General features: G+C 33.2%; 2 protein-coding genes across 2 annotated transcripts; both read left to right on the forward strand.

Annotated features, from left to right (window-relative positions):
• The first annotated feature begins 401 nt into the window (after positions 1-401).
• LOC25497566 (receptor-like protein kinase FERONIA) lies at positions 402-4,357 on the forward strand. Its single transcript, XM_013592180.3, has 2 exons — positions 402-3,163; positions 4,214-4,357. Exon 1 carries the CDS (start codon positions 446-448, stop codon positions 3,113-3,115), a length of 2,670 nt encoding a protein of 889 aa, XP_013447634.1. The 5' UTR covers positions 402-445; the 3' UTR covers positions 3,116-3,163; positions 4,214-4,357.
• A 10,853-nt stretch (positions 4,358-15,210) lies between these two features.
• LOC25497568 (receptor-like protein kinase FERONIA) lies at positions 15,211-18,014 on the forward strand. The gene has a single exon (XM_024770174.2). It carries the CDS (start codon positions 15,238-15,240, stop codon positions 17,707-17,709), a length of 2,472 nt encoding a protein of 823 aa, XP_024625942.1. The 5' UTR covers positions 15,211-15,237; the 3' UTR covers positions 17,710-18,014.
• Positions 18,015-23,473: the final 5,459 nt, after the last annotated feature.

Here is a 23,473-nt window from a genome sequence, read left to right on the forward strand (position 1 = left end):
TCCTCGTGGATACAAACTTATTTTATTACTTCGATGCATTTTTAATACACTTGCTAAAAGTCTATCATGTAGTATTCTAAAATACACCTTCTAATTTTCAAGTGGGAGTATCCTACCATTTCCTATATATATATATATATATATATATATATTAAATAAGTGTGATAAATAAATGTGTGACTCATAGTAATAGAATGGAGTGGATCATTTCTTATCAAATGTTATGTGATCCTAAATGCCTCCCAAAAGTAACCAAAAAAAAAATGCCTCCCAAAGAGATCGTTTGAACATTTCAAAGTAGTCGATTTCATGACTAGTCTCCTCTAGTGTTGTTTCGTAGGAATTTCCGTTCCTAGCTCTCAATCAATCAATAAATGCAAGTTCTGGGATCCCAAACCTCAACAAGTAAAACAAAATCTACTCTTCACTCTCTTATCAGAGAACTATGGCAAACTCCAGAAACAAAAAATTTCACACTAAAATCATCCTGCTATCTCTCATTTTGCTATTGTTCCCTCTAGTTGCTACCTCATACGACCCTATTTACAATTTAGCCATCAATTGTGGCTCCTCATCAGACACTACCTTCGACAAACGAATATGGGTTGGTGATAATAATGATAACACAAAACTCTTTTCCTTCAATGAACCAAAAACCACAAACACATCTCTTACAATACCACCTAACACCCTCTCAAATATCCAAATTCCATTCACAACCGCACGTGTCTCTCTCTCAAATTTCACATACTCTTTTCCTAGCATCACTACTTCCCCTGTTTTTCTTCGCCTTCATTTTTACCCGACTTCGTACCGAAACTTTGAACCTTCTAATTCCCTTTCAAATGCACTTTTCTCTGTTAAAGTAAACAACAACGTTACCCTTCTTAAAAACTTCAACCCTTCTCTTTGGTTCTATCATGATGACGAAAAAATCACCAAAGAATATTGCATTCAAACCAAACCAAATGAGAAGTTAAACATAACTTTCATTCCCAGCAACATAAACCAGTCAAATCCTTATTATGCTTTCATTAACGGAATAGAAGTTGTGTCAATGCCTTCTTTTCTCTATTACACAAACCTCAGTGACCCAAAATATCATTTGATATCACTTGACTTAGACAACAGGGACTACCAAGTTCTTAACGACAAAGCGTTAGAGACGGTTTATAGAGTCAATGTGGGTGGCAATCAAGTTCCACCAAACCAAGATACTGGTATGTTTCGTAACTGGGACAATGATTTTCCTCGTTACTTGGAGAAACAATATCCACAAAGCATATCAAGTGATTTTAAACATCATCTTAACTATGAAAACAACACCATTCAAAATTACACTGCACCAGAAGCTGTGTACTTAACTGCAAGAAGTCGTGGATTGGATGAGACAGAGGATTTCAATGTAACTTGGAATTTCGAAGTTGATGTTGGTTTTACTTATATGGTAAGGTTGCATTTTTGTGAGTTTGATCAGCATATCAAAAATATAGGTGATAGAGTCTTTCAAATATTCATAGCTAATACTTTGGCGGAGATAAACGCTGATGTGATTTCTTGGAGTACTACTCCTATGGTTCCTGTTCATAAAGATTATGCTGTGTCTATGCACTCTCAAGAAGGAAGCTCTCAAATTGAAAGACTTAATCTTTCAATCAAGCTACAACGAGCACCAGGACGTATCTTCACAAGATACGGTGATGTCACATTGAATGGCATCGAGATTTTGAAAATAAATGATAAAAATGATAATCTCTTTGGATCAAATCCAAAACTTAATATATCTTCCAAGGAAAATGTTTTACCAACTAAACAACAGAAGAAATCAACAACAGTTATCCTTGTTGTTGTAGTTTCATGTCTCTTGCTAGCATTTGTTGTTGTGGGAATCATAGTTTATGCTAGAAGGAGAAGAAGACTTGAATCTCATATTGAAATGGAAGAAAGTTCATGGAGGACAAGAAAAGAAGGTTCGTCAACTTTACCATCCCATTTGTGCCGCTATTTTACAATAGCGGAGATAAGAGCCGCTACAAACAACTTCGAAGATATTTTTATCATTGGAGTTGGAGGGTTTGGTAACGTGTTCAAAGGTTACATCGATGAAGGTACACCTGTAGCAATAAAACGTTTGAAACCGGGTTCTCAACAAGGTGTAAACGAGTTCATGAATGAAATCGAGTTGCTCTCTCAACTTCGTCACATTCACTTGGTTTCTCTCATTGGATATTGCAACGAAGGTGCAGAGATGATTCTCGTTTACGACTTCATGGAACGTGGCACTCTTCGTGAATATCTCTATGGTTCGGATAACGAACCTCTTACTTGGAAGAAGAGACTCGAGATTCTATTGGGGGCAGCAAGAGGCCTACATTATCTTCATGCAGGTGCGAAGCACAATATCATACACCGTGATGTGAAGAGTACCAACATATTGTTAGATGATAAATGGGTGGCTAAGGTTTCTGATTTCGGGTTATCAAAAGTGGGACCAACAGGAATGTCGATGACCCACGTCAGCACTAAGGTGAAGGGTAGTCTCGGGTATTTAGATCCCGAATACTACCTTCGTCAAAGGTTGACCCTAAAGTCCGACGTGTACTCTTTTGGTGTTGTGCTTCTTGAGGTATTGTGTGCGAGACCACCTTTGGTTCGTTCTTTGGAAAAGAAAAAAGCGAGTTTAGTCTTTTGGTTCCAAAGATGTTACAATGAAGGTGTGATCATCGAAGAGATGGTGGACCCGTTCATAAAGGATTCTATAACGGCTGAATGTCTAAAAAGTTATTGCCAAATGGTGTTGAGTTGTTTGCATGATGATGGAAATCAACGGATGTCGATGAGTGATGTTGTTGGAGCTTTAGAGTTTGCATTGCAGTTGGAGATAAGTGAGGAGGATACTAAGTTTGGTTGGAATAATGAAAAGGAAAAAAGTGAGAAAAGACAACAAGTGTCGCAGTTTATAAGTGAAGATGGAAGTGATATTCGTTTCACTAGTAGCAGTGATGATTATGAGACTCAAACAAGCAAAGTAAGCACCAATTCAGCCAGCACTGAAGATCAACCTTTGTTTTCTGCAACGGTGTTTTCTGAGATTGGGAATCCAAGAGCACGATAGATAATTCTCACTCATTCTAAAATTTCCAAATGTATATTTTATTAAAAAATATAGGGTTAATAGTGTTTTTCACCCCTGTAATATAGGCCATTTCCGCTTTTCGCCCTTATAAAATTTTCGATTTGATTTCTGTCCTTGTAAAATTTTTTTTTTCCGGAATACCCCCCTACTCCCTCCAACTCAGCAAATCAGCCTATGTGGCGCTGACATGGAATTTATTTTTCTTTTTTTTTTTCACTTGCCACGTGTATAATTCGTTTTTTTTTTAAAATTGTGAAATTTTAATTTCGTTTTTTAATTTTTAATTTTAAAAAACTCAATTTTTTTTTAATTATCTACATCAGATTTTATTTTTTAAAATATTTGAAAATTAATTTTCAAAAATAAAAAAAATATTCAGATTTTTTTCCAAAAAATTTAAAAATCGAAAAAGAAAAAATTCAAATATTAAAAAAATCAGAAAAAATATTCGATTTTTTTTCGAAATGAATTTTTTTTAAAGATTCTGAAATTTAATTTTCAAAATAAAAAAAAAGTTAAATTAGAAGAAACAAATTCGAAATTTTTTTAAAAAAGTCATATTTTTTTTTTTTTATGGAAAATATATTTTTTTTATTAATCTGGATACAATTTTTTTTAAAAATTCAGATTTTATTCTAGATTTTTATAAAATCATTTTCTAAAATTTTAAAAAATTCTAAAAAATCATATTTTTAATATTTCTAAATTTTTGGAAAAAAATCCGAATATTTTTTTTTTTTTTTTGAAAATTAATTTTCAAATATTTTAAAAAATAAAACAATTAAAACAAAAATTGAGTTTTTTAAAATTAAAATTAAAAAACGAAATTAAAATTTCACAATTTTTTTAAAAAAAAAAAACGAATTATACACGTGGCAAGTGAAAAAAAAAAAAGAAAAAAGAAAAATAAATTCCTTGTCAGCGCCACATAGGCTGATTTGCTGAGTTGGAGGGAGGAGGGGGATATTCCGGAAAAAAAAAAAAATTACAAGGACAGAAATCAAACCGAAAATTTTATAAAGGCGAAAACCGAAAATAGCCTATATTACAGGGGTGAAAAACACTATTAACCTAAAAATATATATAATAGGCAAAATAATATTGTGTGTGATCACCAAAAAAAACATATAGTATGTAATTGTATCATTTGAAATTGGTTGTTACATATGATAATGTCTAAATATATGTTATAAGAAGTGAAAATCATACTTTACAAACCAATTATGTGAGGATTACTTAAACTTAATATAAAAACTAAAGTTGTCATTCCCTAAACTACTATCGCATGCATGTCCAATTTTTCATATATATACTATTTCAATTATATCCATACTTATTCCCTAAACTACTTATTGCATATCTTTGTTTTGAGATTAGAAAGTCCTTTAGGTGGAGACAACGAAATCTAGGACAAGGTTGTAATAAGAATTTGATTATTAGTCAAAAATCTGTTGGAAGGGCAAGGGGGATGGAAGTAATCCCGGGTTGTGAGGTGAATGTGAATAAATTCTAACGCTATTTATTGTTGATTGAAAAAATATATGTATAGTAAATAGAGTTATACACGTAAAGAAATAATTAATGTAGTTGGATAAATAACAAAGAGGTGTTTAAAAAGGGACAAAAAAATTCTCAAAAAGGTTTTATAATTATGAACGGTGATAATATAGTTTGGGACGAACGGAGTAGTCCTTAACAATTATTGCACCAAGTGGGACAAGAAAAAAAAACTTCTAATTTAGCAATTTTAGGTCTATTATAGATAAAATTTATGAGCAATAATTATTTTCCCAAACATTGGATTTGGAATTTTTCTTAGAAAAATAAACATGTTAATATCTTAGTTTTTTTTTAGGGGAATGCAATATCTTAGTTGTCTTGCCCCGTATTATGTGGTCACAAATTAACAAAAATGGTTTGTTTTTTTTATTTTATTTTATTTTTTTTATTTCAAAGAAGACGTTTTGGAGCTTTCTCTGTGACTATTTTAAATATCTTAGATGGCAAAATATTCCAAAGACTTCACCAAGTCTTCGTATTCACTCGGGCATCCACTTTATATTGTTCTTTACACCGTGATATTTGGTTAACAAGGAAATATGTCAAATCCAACCACAGATAAATATTATTTTTTAAAAAACTAAATTAACTCATAAAAATTGACATTGAAAATAATTGAATTTAAAACTTTGAAAAGAGAACAATAATATAGCTAACTAGTTGTGTGGTTGTAACCAAAAAAAACTAGTTGTGTGGTAATCTTCCGTTACATGTGTTTTAGTAATTACACCAGACATAATCAACCTCAATAGCTTAAAGAACGAATGTATCAGACTCATCATGATATGTCAAAATATTATTGGTGTGTCAAAAAAGTGTTCTAGAGTATGTGAGTTGCTTGACAACATTCCTCTAGTGGTAGTCCTAATATACACGCATAATCTTAGGTGGCATACATCCTTTGACCCCTACACACAAATCTGACACGAGAAAAAAGAAAATAACAGTTAAATTCATCCAAAAAGCCGTAACAGACTTCTCTCTTCCGCCTTGCCTCCATCGCCACCAGTCCTCTTCTGGTGACGGTGACGAAATAGCTTGACCTTCACCTTCACCTTCACCTTCATCATTCTCATCTCTCACCTATCCCTGATCTCTCTTGTCCTCCCTACCAAGATCTACGACTCTCTCCGTTCTCATCTCATTGTCATGCGCTCTTTCAGTGATAGAGTGTTTAACTTATGTAATTATGTTGGTTATTATTTTGTAATTACTCTCCTAGGTTTGAATCTACCTATTGTAACTATATATACTCTTGATCATTATCAATGAAAGGCACAAAATTGATTTCCTTTATGGTATCACGAGTTTAATTCCAGTAACCTACCCCTTTCTTCCTTACAGTCTCCACCACTTTCTTCACCCAAGGCCGCCGCTTCCTACTCCCTTGAGCTGCCCACTTCCGCTCAAGCATATTCCTTAACCGCACCAACTAGCAGCTTTCTTTTGTGCCGCGCCACTCTCTTGCGTCGCCCACTGCTGTCACACCATGTCTTCCTCCCTTGCCATGTCGTCGTCCATTTCCGTGTCCTCCACCGCTGCAGCGACCTCCAATTCGGCGAAACCCAATTTTCATCCGGCCCTTGCCGTGACCAATGTAATAAATAGCATTCCCCCTTTGTGCTAGAAATGGAGAAGGATCACTACGCCATGTGGGCTGAATTGTTTGAAATTCATGCTCGTGGCCACAATGTTATCGACCACATCATTCCTCAACCTGGAAAAGATAAGCCTGGTTCCGCTGACGCTAGTTTTGAAATGTGGAAAAATCTTGATTCAACGGTTATTCAATGGATTTATTCCAACATCTCTTTTCATCTCCTTACCACCATTATGGAAAAAGGACCCACTGCCATGGCTGCTGGAAATGCTTGGCTGATATCTTTGAGGATAATCAAAACTAATGTGCAGTTTCTCTTGAGCAAGATTTCTCATCCACTCGCATGGAGGATTTTCCTAATGTTTCTGCCTATTGTTAGTGTCTCAGGCAACTTTCTGATCATTTGAAAAATGTTGGAGCACCTATCAGCAGTCACTATCTGGTCCTTCAACTGGTGTCAGGTCTTTCTGAGCCGTACCGCGGGGTTGCCACCTTAATCCACCAAAGCAATCCACTGCCATCATTCTTTCAGGCGTGATCCATGCTTACCTTGGAGGAATCCGGTTTGGCAAAATGCACAACACTAGTTCTCACATTGCCTTGCACACTGCAGCTCAAAGGGACTATGATGACTCCTCTCAGCAGCGCTCAAACCGTCGTCAGAACAATCGATCTTGATCCGGCTACAGCAGTATCCACCTTGGTCTCCTTGGGGTTGGTCCCCACCTCCTTAGAGTGTGCATCCTTGCCCTTATCCTACAACTCAGTAGACTCAACCCATCGGTCCTTCGAGGCAGCCATACATTCTAGGCCAGCGCCTTCAGGCTCACATTGTCACGGCTTCACTAGCACCCACTGACATTGCAGCTGCTATGCATACCATGTCCCTCACTCCTCTAGATAACACATGGTACATAGACACTAGAGCTTCGTCCCATACAACAACATCACAATGTAATCTACAATTTTATTCTAATTGGAGTCATTTAAATTAGAAACTAATTGTTGGTAGTGGACAAGGTATTCCAATTCAAGGGTCTGGTCACACAACTTTACTTACATCTCACAAACACAAACCCTTAAACCTTAACAATGTTTTACACACACCACAAATTATTAAAAATTTGATTTATGTGCAACAACTCACAACTGACAATAATGTTTCTATGATCTTTTGACCAATTTGGTTTCTCGATATTTGACTTTTAGAGGGTGATTTCTCTCATGAGATGTAATAGCCTCGGCGATCTCTATCCGATCACCTCTCCCTCTCACTTTGTTGGTCTTGTTTCCAATCTCTGGGACAGACGCCTTGGTCATCCTAGTTCTTCTATTTTGCAGTCTCTTCATAAAAATAAATTCATTAGTAGCGAACAATTGAGTACTAAGACTATTTCTAATTCTTGTGTATTTGGCAAACATGTTAAGTTGCCTTTTTAATTCATCCAAAAATGTTACTTTAATGTCAGTTGTGATTTATGGATATCGCCAGTTTTAAGCTCCTCTGGTCATTGGTATTATATTTTATTCTTGGATGATTATTCTGATTTTTTGTGGACATTTCCTGTAAGCAAGGAGTCTTAAGTTTTTGAAATGTTAATTTCACTTTCCAATCAAATTCATACACAATTTTCTCAAATTGTTAAATGTTTTCGATGTGATAATGGGCATGAATATAATAATTCACTATTTCATAAATATTGTGTTGATACTTGTCTTATTTTTCGTTTCTCTTGCCCTCACACATCATCTTAAAATGGCGAAGCGGAACGTAAGATACACACTATTAACAACATGATTTGCACTCTTCTCGCTCATTCAATTTCCTTTACGCAACCATCTCAACATTCATTTGATTTCTATTGGCCGATTATATTTGGAATCACATTTTGCTAAGATCAGTCAAAAGCGCGACTCACATCACATATTCATCAAAGACCTTAATATAGTTGATTTATGGGTCATCTCACTAATATTTTTCTCATCATCTATTCTTGCATGTAATATGAAACTTTAACTCACATATAGCACATTACTGTTGCATCATAATGATTATTGCATCAAGTGGGACACAAAAGAAAAAGCTTATAATTTTTCGTATATTAAAGATAAAATTTATGAGCAATAATTATTTTCCAGAACACGTGATTTGGAATTTTTCTTGGAAAAATTAAACATGCTAATATCTTCGTTGTCCTGCCCTGTATGTGGTTACAAATTAAACAAAAAATGGGCCAAATACTTTTCTATTTAAAATAAGACGTTTTGGTGCTTTCTCCGTGACTGTTTAAAATATCTTTGATACCAAAATATTCCAAAGACTTCACCAAGTCTTCGTCTTCACTCGAGCAACAACTTTATATTGTTTCTTACACCGTGATTTTTGGTTAACAGGGAAATATGTCAAATCCAACTACAAATAAATGTTTCTATTATGAAACCAAACTAATCAATGAAAATTGACACCGAAGATAATCGAACCTGAAATTTTAAGAGAAGTAATATTTCAAGGTCTCAAGCTAACATCATATAAATAAATGTTAAATGGTATGAATGGTAAATCTGACTGGTGCCATTTTGGTGTAAGATTTTTACATGTATAAAAACTATTTACACGTAAGTATAATAGAATCGTTTGCATATTTCATAAGTATTTTCACAGTATTTATCACATTAAGTGCTTGGGTATAAATTGTTTGTTTGTGTAAAACTATTTTCCTATTCGATAGAAAAGTAAAATGAGAAGAGATAGGACTATTTCGCTTGGGGTCAAAGACATCAACCAAGCGTAATAGCTGCAATCTCTCGATCAAATAACGGATTCTAACTTTTTAAACGATATTATCACAATCACTCAACAATACCATATGTGTCCAAATGATATCGTTAGTTCTAAGGGATCGTTTAAATATCGATTTTCAAAACATTTAAACGATCACAAAGATCATTTTGTAAAACAAATCATCAAACATGCCTAAACTAACACATGAATTAGATCATTTTGAGCACTTATCAATATGGTAACAAAAACAATTTGCACAAGATAGCAACAACAAATAGAAATCAAGTTTTTATTGAATATGGTAACAAAACAATTTGAGAAAGAAAAATTAAGATTGTCATCGTCAAAATAAATTTCAACCTTTTCCACAGCTGCTGAAATGCGGCTGCAATTTGAAAAGAGATAGACATAAAAGAAAAGATAATGAATGCTTTTAATAAATAAGTTCCACCATCATTAACTATTGTATACTCTTTTTAAAAAAATTGTGAAAAAAAAGAAAATGAATAAAATTGTAAATGAAGAGGATCTCAACTAAAATACTTGTCTAAATAATACTATAACATTCAAGAAATGAGATGAGAGTATTACTCCCTAACCATTATTGCACCAACTGGGACACAAAAGATAAAGCTATAATTGAGCAATTTTTGGTTTATTATAGATAAAGTTTATGAGCAATAATCATTTTCCCAAACACGTAATTTGGAATTTTTCCTAGAAAAATTAAACATGCTAATATCTTAGTTGTCTTTATTAGAAAAAAAAATATCTTAGTTGTCTTGCCTTGTATGTGGTCACAAATTAACAAAATTGGTCCAAATACTTTTCAAATTTTTATTTGTTTAAATTTTATTTATTTTTAAATATTTTTCAATTGAAAAGAAGAGGTTTTGGAGTTTTTCCCGTGATTTCTTTAAACATTACTGGATACCAAAACATTCCAAAGACTTCACCAAGTCTTCGTCTTCACTCGAGCATCCACTTTATTTTGTGCTTTATACCTTGATTTTTTTTTTCTTTTTCCTTTCACATCGGTTTTCGATCTACCAAAGGTGGACGACTAATCCAGCTCGTGCGTAGAAGCATGCGTAATGGCTAAACGTTGTTCCCCCTAAAAATCGAACCATGTATTTCCTAGATACGTCATTGGAAGGAGCTCCTTGCCACCGGAGTCCAAACAACCTTGTTTTATACCTTGATTTTTGTTAAAAGGGAAATATGTCAAATCCAACTGCAATTAAATACTTCTTTAAGGAATGAAACCGATCCACCGAAATTGTTACCTAAATATTCTAAACTGGAACTTTGAGATATAAATAAATGTTCATCAATATGAATGGGTAATCTGGCTAGTTGTGTGGTAATCTTCCTTGTACAAAAAGAAATTTGACTTTAATGACGGCTAAAAAACCGTGGGTAAATGTCATTTTGCCGTGGTATTGCATGAAATACCTATATTTTTGTGGTCAATGATCTCCCTATACCTACGGATCCTTTCCGACAGCATATCCTATAGTGATGGAAATTTGACCGTAAGACAAAACAATTTGGTTTTACCTGCGGATTTTTGCCTTAGGTATAGAGTTTATTAAAAAAAAAAAAAAAAAACTACTTGCATCTCTATTCGGTAACTAAGCGACAACCATATACTCACATCACATTCTTAATGTTTATTGGCTTAAATATGCAAACCGTCCCTGTAATTTGGGCGGATTTTGATTTTCGTCCCTGTAAAAAAAAAAAATTTAATTACATCCTGTAAAAAAAAAATTTGTTTTAAAAAGGTCTCTGGCCCCACTTCATTGGTGATTTGGCAAGGTTTTGGCCACGTGGCAGTTGCTGACTGTGCAACTTTTGCCACGTGGCGGTCCACGTCATTATTTTTTTTAAAAACTGATTTTTTTTTCTTTCAAATTTTTAAAAATTTGAAAAAAAAACTGAAAATAAATAAAAAAATCATAAAAAAAATTCCAATTTTTTTTTTTTTGAAATGTGAAGAAAAAAATTGGAAATTAGTGTTTTCAAAATCTACAAATAAATTTTTGAAAAATAAAATTAAAAATTATATAATCTCAAAATTTATAACTTTTGAAAATATAATTTAATTTTCAGAATTAAAAAAAAATGAATTTTCGTCAATTTAATTTTTAGTTTTTTTTTTATGTTTTTTAAATTTATTTTCAGATTTTTTAAATTTAAAAAAAATGAATTTCAGAATTTTGAAGAAATTTTTTATTATTTTTCAGTTTTTTTTCCGATTTTTTAATTTTTTTATGATTTTTATATTTATTTTCGGATTTTTTAATTTAAAAAATGAATTTTTAGAATTTTGAAAAAAAAAACAAAAATTAATTATGTGGCATGACACGTCAGCGCCACGTGGCAAAAGTTGCACAGTCAGCAACTGCCACGTGGCCAAAAACGTTGCCACATCACCAGCGAAGTGGGGTCAGGGACGTTTTTAAAACAAATTTTTTTTTACAGGGATGTAATTAAATTTTTTTTTTTTTACAGGGACGAAAATCAAAATCAGCTCAAATTACAGGGACGGTTTGCATATTTAAGCCATGCTTATTTAATTGAAATTACATTTTCAAAAATTAATTTAATTAAAAACTAAATACAATAAATAAGATAATTTATGAAACAATAAAATAAAACTTAAAGTATAATTCATAATGAATATGTCAAGTCTTACAAGAATGTCAAATTATAAAATAGTTAACAATAACAACATGAGTATAATAATCGAATTTATTTTCATTTGGGTTCAAAATCAAGTACAAATGCCAATAACAACAAGTAGTTGCCCTTAGAAAAGAAGAAGCAACAAACTTCAAAGGTGTGACGACTCCTTTGCAACAGACTTCCGACTAGAGACAACTTGTTACAACGGGGTGTTCTTCATATTGATGCATCGACGTGTGTAGCAGGGTGTGGTGTTTTAGAAACGACATTGCATCTATTTCTCAATTGCGACATTTATAGTGGTCTTTGGACAACATTGCGGCTTTGGTAGGTATATGTGCTCCAGGCGACCTTCGACATCATTTCCAACAGTTTATTAAAATGGCAGATAGGCCAAGGTGCTCTCATTTATTCCTAACGATCATTTGGTTTGCTGCTGTGCGGATTATCTGGAAGGAGAGAAACAACCGTGTCTTTCAACAGAAGGTTGCTACTGCTTTTATGCTTATTGAAAAAGTCAAGCTTAATTCGTTCTTATGGTTAAAATCAAGGCATGCTTCCTTCGGTTACAGTTACCATGACTGGTGGAAGCATCTGATCCCTTGTATGGGCATTATTGTATAATTTATTTTGTTTGTTTGGTTGGTGCTTTGTTTCTAGCACCTTGACTTTGTAAATATTTGCTGGTGTTTCTCCTTTTCATGCCTTGTGTGGGACGATTCACCGCTATTTAATATATATCTCATTTTGATTTGTTCAAAAAAAAAAAAAAAGGCAATAAGCCTACGATCGATCCGCCGAAGAGCCGATTCGCTGCCCTTAACCTTTGCCTCTTTTGCCAAATTCAATTCCATCTCAACTTCCACAATTCTCCTCCCTAGACCCCTAAAAAATGACATATAGATAAATCATGAAGCAGCCATATATATAGTTGGCATATAATTACCTGGGCTTCCAAACAAACTAAAGCTACTATGGAAACATAATGTCATCCTGAATGCCTGTCAAATTACACTGCCAAAATCGTGAATTTAAGATAGCCAAATCATAAAGAAACAAAACGGAGCAACAAAAAGACATGTGAGGGGAAAAGGGGTTCAATTCATTTCAAACCCAAACAACATGGAAAATAAACAGAATAGATCACCATAAAAGGAACAATAAAGATAAGAAATAGTCGTGTACATGAATCTCCAGCTAAATATTCATATTAACTCCAAAAATGACAGTCGTTGAAACAACTTCAAGTAACCAATATATTAGTTTCAATGTCTTACTTACTTGAAATTTAGATAGAGTTTTTTCGATCAGTCTTTTCACAATATCCTCATTTTCCAAGTTAATTAAGCAAATTAATCAACAACTATGATATATCACTTTCACATTTCAATAGATATAATCATCACAATAGTCATGATAAAAAATAACCAAAACCCTTCAACGAGAACACTAATATTTATCAATGTAACACAAATGGATGATAAACATGGTCAATTTTTTATACGCTGCAACCAAATGTTTAAAAAATAAGTGCACAAACTTACTAATGAGTAGTAATAACACATTGTGAAATGTTGGAAAGGTGGACATAACATATCGATGTGTTTTGGCGGTGTTAACATTTCACTGGGCGACCTTATATACTTCAAATGTATTTGATTGTTTTAATTTTTGGGTTAACTATACCTACGACTAATACTTTTCTCCATAGGTATAGCTTTTCTATACCTACTATTTAAAATCCGTCACTATAAACCTCCGTTGGCATATGCCATTTTCTTGCAGTAGTAATTGGACAAACATATATAATCAACATCAATTGCTTGAAAGACAAATGCGTTACTCATCGAAGTGGAGATGGAAAAAAAAATTAAGGGTGTGATTATAAATTCAATGCTATTGAAATATTGTATTGTCATTTATAATGTTATTTTAATTTTTTAAAATATTGACTTGTTTCTTTAAAGTTGTCCCGTCTAAAAAAAACAATCAACCTAATCTCTCCCCAAAAATAGACCATCAACTCTCCAAAGTTCTTCTGTTTCTAAAAAATACTTTTCAATGTCTGTGTCTTATGCAGGGTCACTGTAAGCCAGAATACTTCCCGTAATGCAAAATCACAAACTCCAAATTTTATCTCATTATATGCTCTTCCTGGTGTCTTGTATATTTTCTGCATCAAATTGTTTGTGGTATGTCTTTTGAATTTAGATAACTTTGATTTCATTTGCTTGAACTAAAGCATGAGCTAAGCAAGGCCTTCCATAAAGTTGATGCATGACACAAGGTATAGCACCAGTCACCGATATGCATGACACAAAGTTCAAAGAGAAATGAATGTTCAAGTATTAACATGAGAATGAATCAGAGTTATGAGTATACAATTCTTATGCATTAAAAATCTGAAAAATCATGTGCATGATTTAAATCACATTATTAGGTGGATTCGAATAATCACTTTTTATCAAGTTGATTTGAGTCACATTACGTGGTCGATTTAAATTATGACTCTCTGATTAAGAAACATGATCCAAAAATACAAAGGTGATTTGAATCGCTAACTAGGTTGATTCGAATCACAACTTTTTGGTTTATATAGGAGTGTGATGCCAGTATAGATGGGCACTCTAATTTCGTAAATGAATAATTTTGTATCCAAATGTATAAAGGCATGCGCGGATCTATGAAAAAGAGATGTTGTGCAAGTATCTACAAGACCTAGATTATTAATAGGTCCTCCAAGCATAATGAAAATTCCATCTAGGGTTGCTCCCCTGGATAGAATACTTAGAGGAGCTCCCGTGTCAATCACATGCATTCCCCTCTTAAGAGCATTTCTGGCACTCATAGTTACAGCTCTAATTCAATTATTTCCTAATAATTGTTGTACTTCACAGGTTACATTAATTTGTTGGTCATCAATATCTCGACCTTGAACTATCAGTGTTGTAATAATAAGCATCTTCCTTAGTTGAAAAACTACATCATATACCAGACCAATTATTTACGTGATACTTCCCTTTTTTTTTAAGTACAGAGACCTCAGTATCAGAAGTGGTAATAGTTCCCATATTAAACGAAAAATCTTAGGTGATTCAAATAATGAATCATGACTGGAATCAACATTTTTTACCAAATAGATTCGAATCATATTATCGGTTGAGATTAATTTCAAGATTGAATGTGGCTGCTAATCTGCAGCTTGTGTCTTAAGGCTACTGAAAACGAGTCAACACATTATGTTTGAATGTGGGTATGCTAGATCTATTTGGAATTGGTTTGCTAAATCATTATGACCATTTCAAAGTAGTCTATTTCATGACAAGTCTCTAGTGTTGTTTCACACAAATTTCCCTTCTACTTCTTAATGTAATGTATATATAACAATAAATAAATGCAACTTCAAGCATCCTAACACTCAACAAGAAAAACAAAATCTACTCTTCTTCACTCTATTTTCACATAACTATGGCAAACTCCATAAACGAAAAATTTCACACTAAAATTACCCTACTATCTCTCTATTTGCTCTTGTTCCCTCTAGTTGCTAACTCATACAACCCTGATTACAATTTAGCCATCAATTGTGGCTTCTCAACAAACACTACTGCCTTAGATAGTCGAATTTGGGTTGGTGATAATATTGATAACTCAAATCTCTTTACCTTCATTGAACCAAAAACCACAAACCCATCTCTTAAATCATCACCTAATTCCCTTTCCAATATCGATATTCCACTCACAACCGCGCGTATCTCTCTCTCAAATTTCACATACTCATTTTCTAGCATCACTAACACCCCTGTTTTTATTAGCCTTCATTTTTACCCAACTTCATACCAAAACTTTGATCCCTCCAATGCTCTTTTCTCTGTCAAAGTAAACAACAATCTTACCCTTCTTAAAAACTTCAGCCCTTATTATGAGAAGGAAAAAATCACCAAAGAATATTGCATTCAAATCAAACCAAATGAGAAGCTAAGCATAACTTTCATTCCAAACAACATAAATCATTCAAATCCTTATTATGCTTTCATTAACGGAATCGAAATTGTGTCTATGCCTTCTTTTCTCTATTACACGGACCTTAATGACCCAAAATACCTTTTGAAATCACTTGACTTTGACAACACGGAATACCAAATTCATAACGACAAAGCTTTGGAAATGGTATATAGAGTCAACGTTGGTCAAAATCAAGTTCCACCAAACCAAGATACAGGTATGTTTCGTAATTGGGACAGTGATTTTCCTCTTTACCTGGAAAAAGAATATCCACAAAGTGTATCAACTGTTTATGGAAGTGATCATCCAAACTATTTAAACAATACCATTCCCAATTACACTGCACCAGAAGCTGTATACTTTACTGCAAGAAGTTATGGAATGGATGTGACAGAGGATTATAATGTAACTTGGAATTTCAAAGTTGATTCTAGTTTTACTTATATGGTAAGGTTACATTTTTGTGAGTTTGATCTGCTTATCAAGAATAAAGGTGATAGAGTTTTTCAGATATTTATCAATGATATTTTGGCTGAACAATACGCTGATGTGATTTACTGGAGTGGTGGTAACATGATTCCTGTTCATAAGGATTATGCTGTGAAAATGTACTCTCAAAATGGAAGCTCTGAAATTGAAAGAGTTAACCTTTCAATTAAGCTTCAACGAGAACCAGAAAGTATCTACACAAATTACCGTGATGTCATAATGAATGGAATTGAGATTTTCAAAATAAGTGATAAAAATAATCTCGCTGGTTTGAATCCCATCAAACACATTATACCATCATCTCCAAATCGACGATCGAAGTCGAAGAAATCACCCATAGTCATGTTTGCTTTGGTTGGATTATCATGTCTCTTGCTAGCATTTATAATGGGAGTAATAGTTTTTCTTAGAAGAAGAAGATTTGAATCTCAATTTGAAATGAAAGAAAGTCATTGGAAGATAAATAATGAAGGTTCATCAATTTTACCATCCCATTTGTGTCGATGTTTTACTATAGTGGAAATAAGAGCCGCTACAAACAACTTCGAAGATATTTTTATCATCGGGGTTGGAGGATTCGGCAACGTGTACAAAGGTTACATTGATGGACTCATACCTGTTGCGATAAAACGTCGTAAATTGGGTTCTCGACAAGGTCTAAATGAATTCATGAATGAAATCGAGTTGCTCTCTCAGCTTCGTCATATTCACTTAGTTTCCCTCATTGGATATTGCAATGAAGATGCAGAGATGATTCTTGTTTATGACTTTATGGAACATGGCACTCTCCGTGAACATCTCTATGGTTCGGATAACGAACCTCTTAGGTGGAATCAAAGACTTAATATTCTATTATGTGCAGCAAGGGGATTGCATTATCTTCATGAAGGTGCGAAGCATAATATCATACACCGTGACGTTAAGAGTACAAATATATTGTTGGATGAAAAATGGGTGGCTAAGGTTTCTGATTTCGGTTTATCAAAAGTGGGACCAACAGGGATATCAATGACTCATGTCAGCACTATGGTGAAGGGTAGTATAGGATATTTGGATCCAGAGTGCTACCTACGAAACAAGTTGACTCTTAAGTCTGACGTGTACTCATTCGGAGTTGTGCTTCTTGAGGTGTTGTGTGCGAGACCACCTTTGGATCATTCTTTGGATAAGGAAAAAGTGAACATGGTTGCTTTGTTCAAAAAATGTTACAATGAAGGTGTGATAGTTGAAGAGATGGTGGACCCGTTCATAAAGGACTCTATAACAAGTGAGTGTTTGAAATGTTATTGTGAAATGGTGTTGAGTTGTTTGCATGGTGATGGAAATCAACGAATGTCTATGAGTGATGTGGTTGGGACTTTAGAGCTTGCGTTGAAATTGGTTATGAGTGGGGAGGATGGTAAGTTTGATGCGACGCAAAAAGGAGGAAGTAAAGCAATAGGTTGAATATTCATTTGGTGACAACTTTTATGACAACTTTCTCTCTCAAATTCACATTATTTTTTACTTTATCTCTCTATTGTGTTGGTTTCCATGCAAATACCTTATTTTTCTTTGTAAATTATGGTTGTCACATAAGTTGTCAACCAAATTGGTTATTCAAATAACACTCCTCGAAAATTCCATTGATATGAAGGAAAAAAAAAGTACAAGATAAAAAACTAAATGTAGAAATTATGCTATCATAATCAGACTTAACTTTTCAATGTACTACCTCTTTCTCAAAATAATAGTCGTTTAAGACTTGTGCACATCGATTTTTCTCCTTCCCTAAATTGTTTTTCCCTTCTCTTTTATTTAAATAAGTGATTTTCAAGTCGATTTATGTTTTTATTTCATGGTTTCGTCATCTTAATTTACTCCATTGCCACTGGTCCTCTTCCGGTGACGGCAACAAAATAGCTTGACTTTCACCCTCATTGTTATTATATCTCTCCTATTCCTCATCTCTCTCATCCTCCCCACCAAGACCTACAACTCTCACCGTTCTCATCTCACTGCCATGCGCTCTCTCAGTCATGTCAACATTCATTTGATTTCTATTGGCCGGTTATATTTGGAATCACATTATGCTAAGATCAGTCACAAAAGTGAGATTCACATCACATCTTCATCAAAAACCTCAATATAGCTGATTTATGAATCATCTCACTCATATTTTTCTCATCATCTATTCTCGCATCCAATATAAAATTTTAACTCACATATAACGCATTACTCTTACATTGTAACGATTATTGCACCAAGTGGGTCACAAAAGAAAAAGCTTATAATTCAGCAATTGTAGGTCTATTAAAGATAAAATTTATGAGTAATAATTATAATTATTTCCCAAACACGTGATTTGGAATTTTTCTTAGAAAAATTAAACATGCTAATATCTTAGTTGTCATGCCCTGTATGTGGTCACAATTTAACAAAAATGGGCCAAATACTTTTCTATTTAAAAAGAGACGTTTTGGAGCTTTCTCCGTGACTTTTATATATCTTACTTAGATGCCAAAATATTCCCAAGACTTCACTCGAGCATCCACTTTATATTGTTCTTTACACCGTGATATTTGGTTAATTAACAGAGAAATATGTCAAATCCTAGTACAAATAAATGTTTTTTTTAAGAAATCAAAATAACTCACGAAAATTAACATCAAAGAGAATCAAAATTGAGACTTTGAGAGAAGTATGTAAACTTTATAAACCAATTATGTAAGGATTAATTAAACTTACTATAAAACCTAGAGTTTTCATATTCCCTAAACTACTTCCATGCATGTCCAAATTCTTGCATATATTTAGGATTCTTTTAGTAAGCAAAACTTTATCAACTGGTGTACGCCCTATTCAATCACAATTCACATCAGAATATAGCTAAATGAGTTTTGGTTTAAAACTCAATTTATAGGATCTTAAAATTATTTTAGAGGAATGAATCATTTTTAGTTTGGTTTTGTAATTGTTAATAAATTTGAACTATAATTGAACTAAACTCTCAAGAGAATATTGTGTATAAGACCTAACTCAACTGACACTGACGACATCGCTATGTTGGACTGCTTCATCCAAATTCAAACCCGAAATATAATCATAGTTATACGAGAGAACTCACAGATTAGCAAAATGGTCTTCCTGTATTGGTCATGAATTGTGGACTCACAGATTAGCAAAATGGTCGGATTCTATTTTAGAAACAAAGACGTTTTGGAGCTTTCTGCGTGACTATGCTTTAATTATCTTAGATGCCAAAATGTTCCTAAGACTTCACCAAGTCTTCGTCTTTACTCGAGCATCCATATATTATTGTTTACACCGTAAATTTTGGTTAATTATCAAATCTATCAAATCGAACTATAAATACACTGAGGCAAAAAGATATCAAAATAGGAAAATTCTCCGGTGCAGTCACTAAAAAAATAATAAAAATCATGAATTGGAATAGAAATCCTACATAAAGAATTATTCCTTCTCCTTTTATTTTACATCCTAATTACCAACAAATTAATTTAGTAAAATCAAAAATTAAATGGTGTGAAGAATCAGATGATCACTTTTTGAAAGTGGATTTTAATTACCAACTTTTTTTAAAATACATAGAGTTAGCGAAGACTCTTAAAGAAAGACTTCAAAAACTAGCCAGATAAATTTAAAAATAAACCTATAGTCTAAAATTATAACTATGTTTTAAGCAAAAATAACTAAAGGAAGTCTAACAAATAATATACGGAAGGTTTTCGATGACTTTTCTGATCTAAAATATAGGATAGAAAAACAAACATCCTATATAGAAACTTTGCAGTCTAAAGAAGAAAGGTATAAACCTCATGAAACATGGAATTTTAGTGAAGAAAATTTTGCCTTATGAAGAAGATGAAACACATAGATAACCTCACCTTTTTTCATACAGAAAATCTTACAGGTTTCTGGAAATACAAAATTAAAGCTGACCATAGATAAGGCAGACTAATGAGATGGCAAATGAAATTACAACCATTCCAGCCATACATTCAATACATAAAATCTAAACAAAACAATTTTGCAGATACATTAACAAGAGAATGGAGCAAGCCATAAAGCTTATTCAAAACAACATCAAGTAGAAGGACGAGCAGATAGCAGCCTTAGAAGCCAGAAGAAAAAAGGTCTCTGAATAGAGGGAGGAGATGATAATCACACTAAAAAGCTTACAAAGCATGGTCACAAATTCAGAGGAAGTTCCTAAAGATGACAAAAACTGAGACTTGATTGGTCAAGATTCTAGAAAATACAACTACTATGTAAAGTACACAGCCCTAGAAGAATCAAAAATCCCCATTGAGACAATAGCACCTAGTGGTTGGAGTTCAACAACTGAAGATCATAAACCAAAATCTTTAACACCAACTTCAGAAACAACCACAGACAACAAAAAATCATGGGCTGAAGAAGTCGAAGAAGAAGATGAAGCAAGAAAAAATGGTTCAACCATCCAAATAAGCGATCTCGTAGACAATGAAATGGGAATGTTTGAAGCATATGTCATATTTGACGGTCCAATGAAGGGCATCTACAGAAAATGGGCAATTGCAAAGCAACATATCATCGACAACAAGGTACGCCATAAAGGCTACAAGACAATGAAAGAAGCTGAATAGGCACTTTACAGTTCATACAAAGAGGTTACAACAGCGAAAAATCTACATAGATCTCCAACAATGGAATCTAGAAAGAAGATGTCAATTGACAAAATTCGTCAGCTCGAACAACTATGTAGAAGAATTCACCACTGAATGTTTCTACCCAATCCGCAGACTTGGTTGTACGAAAGTAGTCATATTACCAGGAATAGATAGCACCACATGTCTATCTTTCTTTCAGAATGGTTTGATTCACACCATATATCTAGAAGAACAACCAGGAAAAACATTTGGAGAACTCAAGTTCCTTCCAAACGAGTTACAAAATTTGGCACAAAAGTTCAACAATTTGTTCGCCAAAGGTAAAGAGATCTTTCTTCAAATTGACTCTACATATCCTTGTGATGAAATTACCTCGGATCTTATCTCAAAACCAATGTATCTAATCAAGATTGGAATCTCAAACAAAGACTATCCAGTCATGAGGAGAGAAAGCATTGAATGGAAACCAGCCGTATATATCAATCAAATGAAAAATATGCATCAAAAGATTTCCAGATTGATACAGCAGATAAACTACAGAGTAGTCTATGAAGACGCCTCAATAATCGTATACATCGACTCCAGAAAACCAGAAAAAGACAAAGATGTCAAAGCGGTAAAAGATTTTGACGAGAAAATAGATCAGTTAAAAAATGATCATGAAAAATTACCACGAGCCTTACAGTAGGAATGTTGTAGGTATTTTGCTACATATTTCAAAGACACCTGTGCAAAAATAGTCCAAAGAAAACGTCGGCACAAAACAACAATGAAGAATCAATCATTAAGCCACGAGTCATGCAGTAGACCAAAGTGTACAGTGGTACCTTATCACATACGAGTCAGATGGGGACCACTTAAGAGATAATTATGTACATTATTGTGTCTTTTTCTTTGCGTGTTTGTCTTTATTAGATGTCAAGAAAGGGACATGTGACCAATTTGTGAGCCCTTTTTCACTATAAATAAGAGCCTTGATGCTCATTTGTAAGCAACGAATATTGAAGTTCAATACTGTTAAGTATTTCGTTCCTATAAAAACTTATTTTTATAGAAGTAGCTCTTGAGATAAGACTCTGGAGGAGCTAGATCCTTGAGGTAATACTCTAGAGGGATCACCCAAATCAAAATATAATCATTCAGAAGATTATATCTAACAACAAAACCAAAAATATCAACAAAATCTCAAGAAGATCAAATCAAGAATGAATATATCTTTATTAAATTTAAAGTTTACTTTTCAATATCATAATATTGGCATGATAAAAATTATAGAATATGACTGAGGTTTCATACTTTGAAGAAACATCTAGCTATTATGCTGATAGCATAATAGATAATAAGATGGAAGAAGCAGATTTATCTTTAACTGCTGAAGAAAACTTCAAAAAAAAGTTTAATATATTCAAAAAAAAATTCCCAAGAAAAAATATTTTGAAATTTCGAATAATGATCGGAGAAGAAGCAATTCCAATTGAAACTACTCAAGAAAATATAGTCATATCTACCATAAATAAGACTCAAATTTAAAAAAGAATTGAAACATTTTCTGAAAAAGAAAAAAGTAAAATTGGTTATATTCATATATCAACCATTCAAATTTTAATCAAAAGTACTTTTACGAAAGGTATTGATTCACCTCTAGAAATGGCCCTAGAAGACTCTAAGATTTTAGACAAAAGACAAGCAACAATTGCACAAGGAAAGTGTAATTTAAAATATGGAAAAATAAAATTTGATATAAATTTACAAATGGGATTATCCCTAAAAGAAAAAGATCTAGATAGATCTATAGTTTTTCATTATAAGTTGGAAAACTTGAATTTTATGAAAAAGGGTAATCATCCTTTTACAATCTGCTATAGAATTAATTATGGTTTGAGTAACTCACATCAAAATATAGAATTTATAGGAAAAAAATACAATTCATATTGATGAATTATTTACACCTTTAGTCACCTATATTTAAAAATTTAGCATGAAATAGCTTTTCTTTGATAGAAGCTGAGAAAGATTTGTTTGAAGATACATAAAAACCATTGATCAGGAGTCAAAGTCTTAGAGTAACACCACTCAACAGAGATTTTGAAATCTCATAACAAAAAGAGTTAAGTAAATTACAAAGCTCAGTAGCAGGATTGTCTCTACAACTCGAAAACTAGACAAAAAATTTAAATTTGTCTATCAAAAAAGTCTTCCGTACTCTGCTCAAACTCTGATATCAGAGCAAGCATCGATCTTGGAAAAGTCTCCTAAAAAAATAAAAAATAAAAAATAAAAAATAAAAAAATAATAATAAAATAAATAAATAAATAATGATTCCACATGACACTCTCCTATTAGGCCACATAAATAACTTCACCAAAAAAGTCATATGGCTGAATTCACCATAGAAGCCCCCATCAAAATATCCCCATTTTTATTTGGAGGCAGTCTTATCAATGTTAAATAGGTGACACATTGTAGAAAGTCTAAGTTGTGTTGGTTCATTGAAGGGAGCCAGCGGCCGCCCACAACGAGGCTAGAGCAACCGCACAAACAAGAGAAATACCACACTC

Source organism: Medicago truncatula, chromosome 7 (genome assembly GCF_003473485.1).
Source record: "Medicago truncatula cultivar Jemalong A17 chromosome 7, MtrunA17r5.0-ANR, whole genome shotgun sequence".
Classification (NCBI taxonomy): Eukaryota; Viridiplantae; Streptophyta; class Magnoliopsida; order Fabales; family Fabaceae; genus Medicago; species Medicago truncatula.

Coding starts and splice junctions, on each gene's coding strand:
- LOC25497566 (XM_013592180.3), top strand. CDS start 446: ATGGCAAACTCCAGAAACAAAAAATTTCACACTAAAATCATCCTGCTA.
- LOC25497568 (XM_024770174.2), top strand. CDS start 15,238: ATGGCAAACTCCATAAACGAAAAATTTCACACTAAAATTACCCTACTA.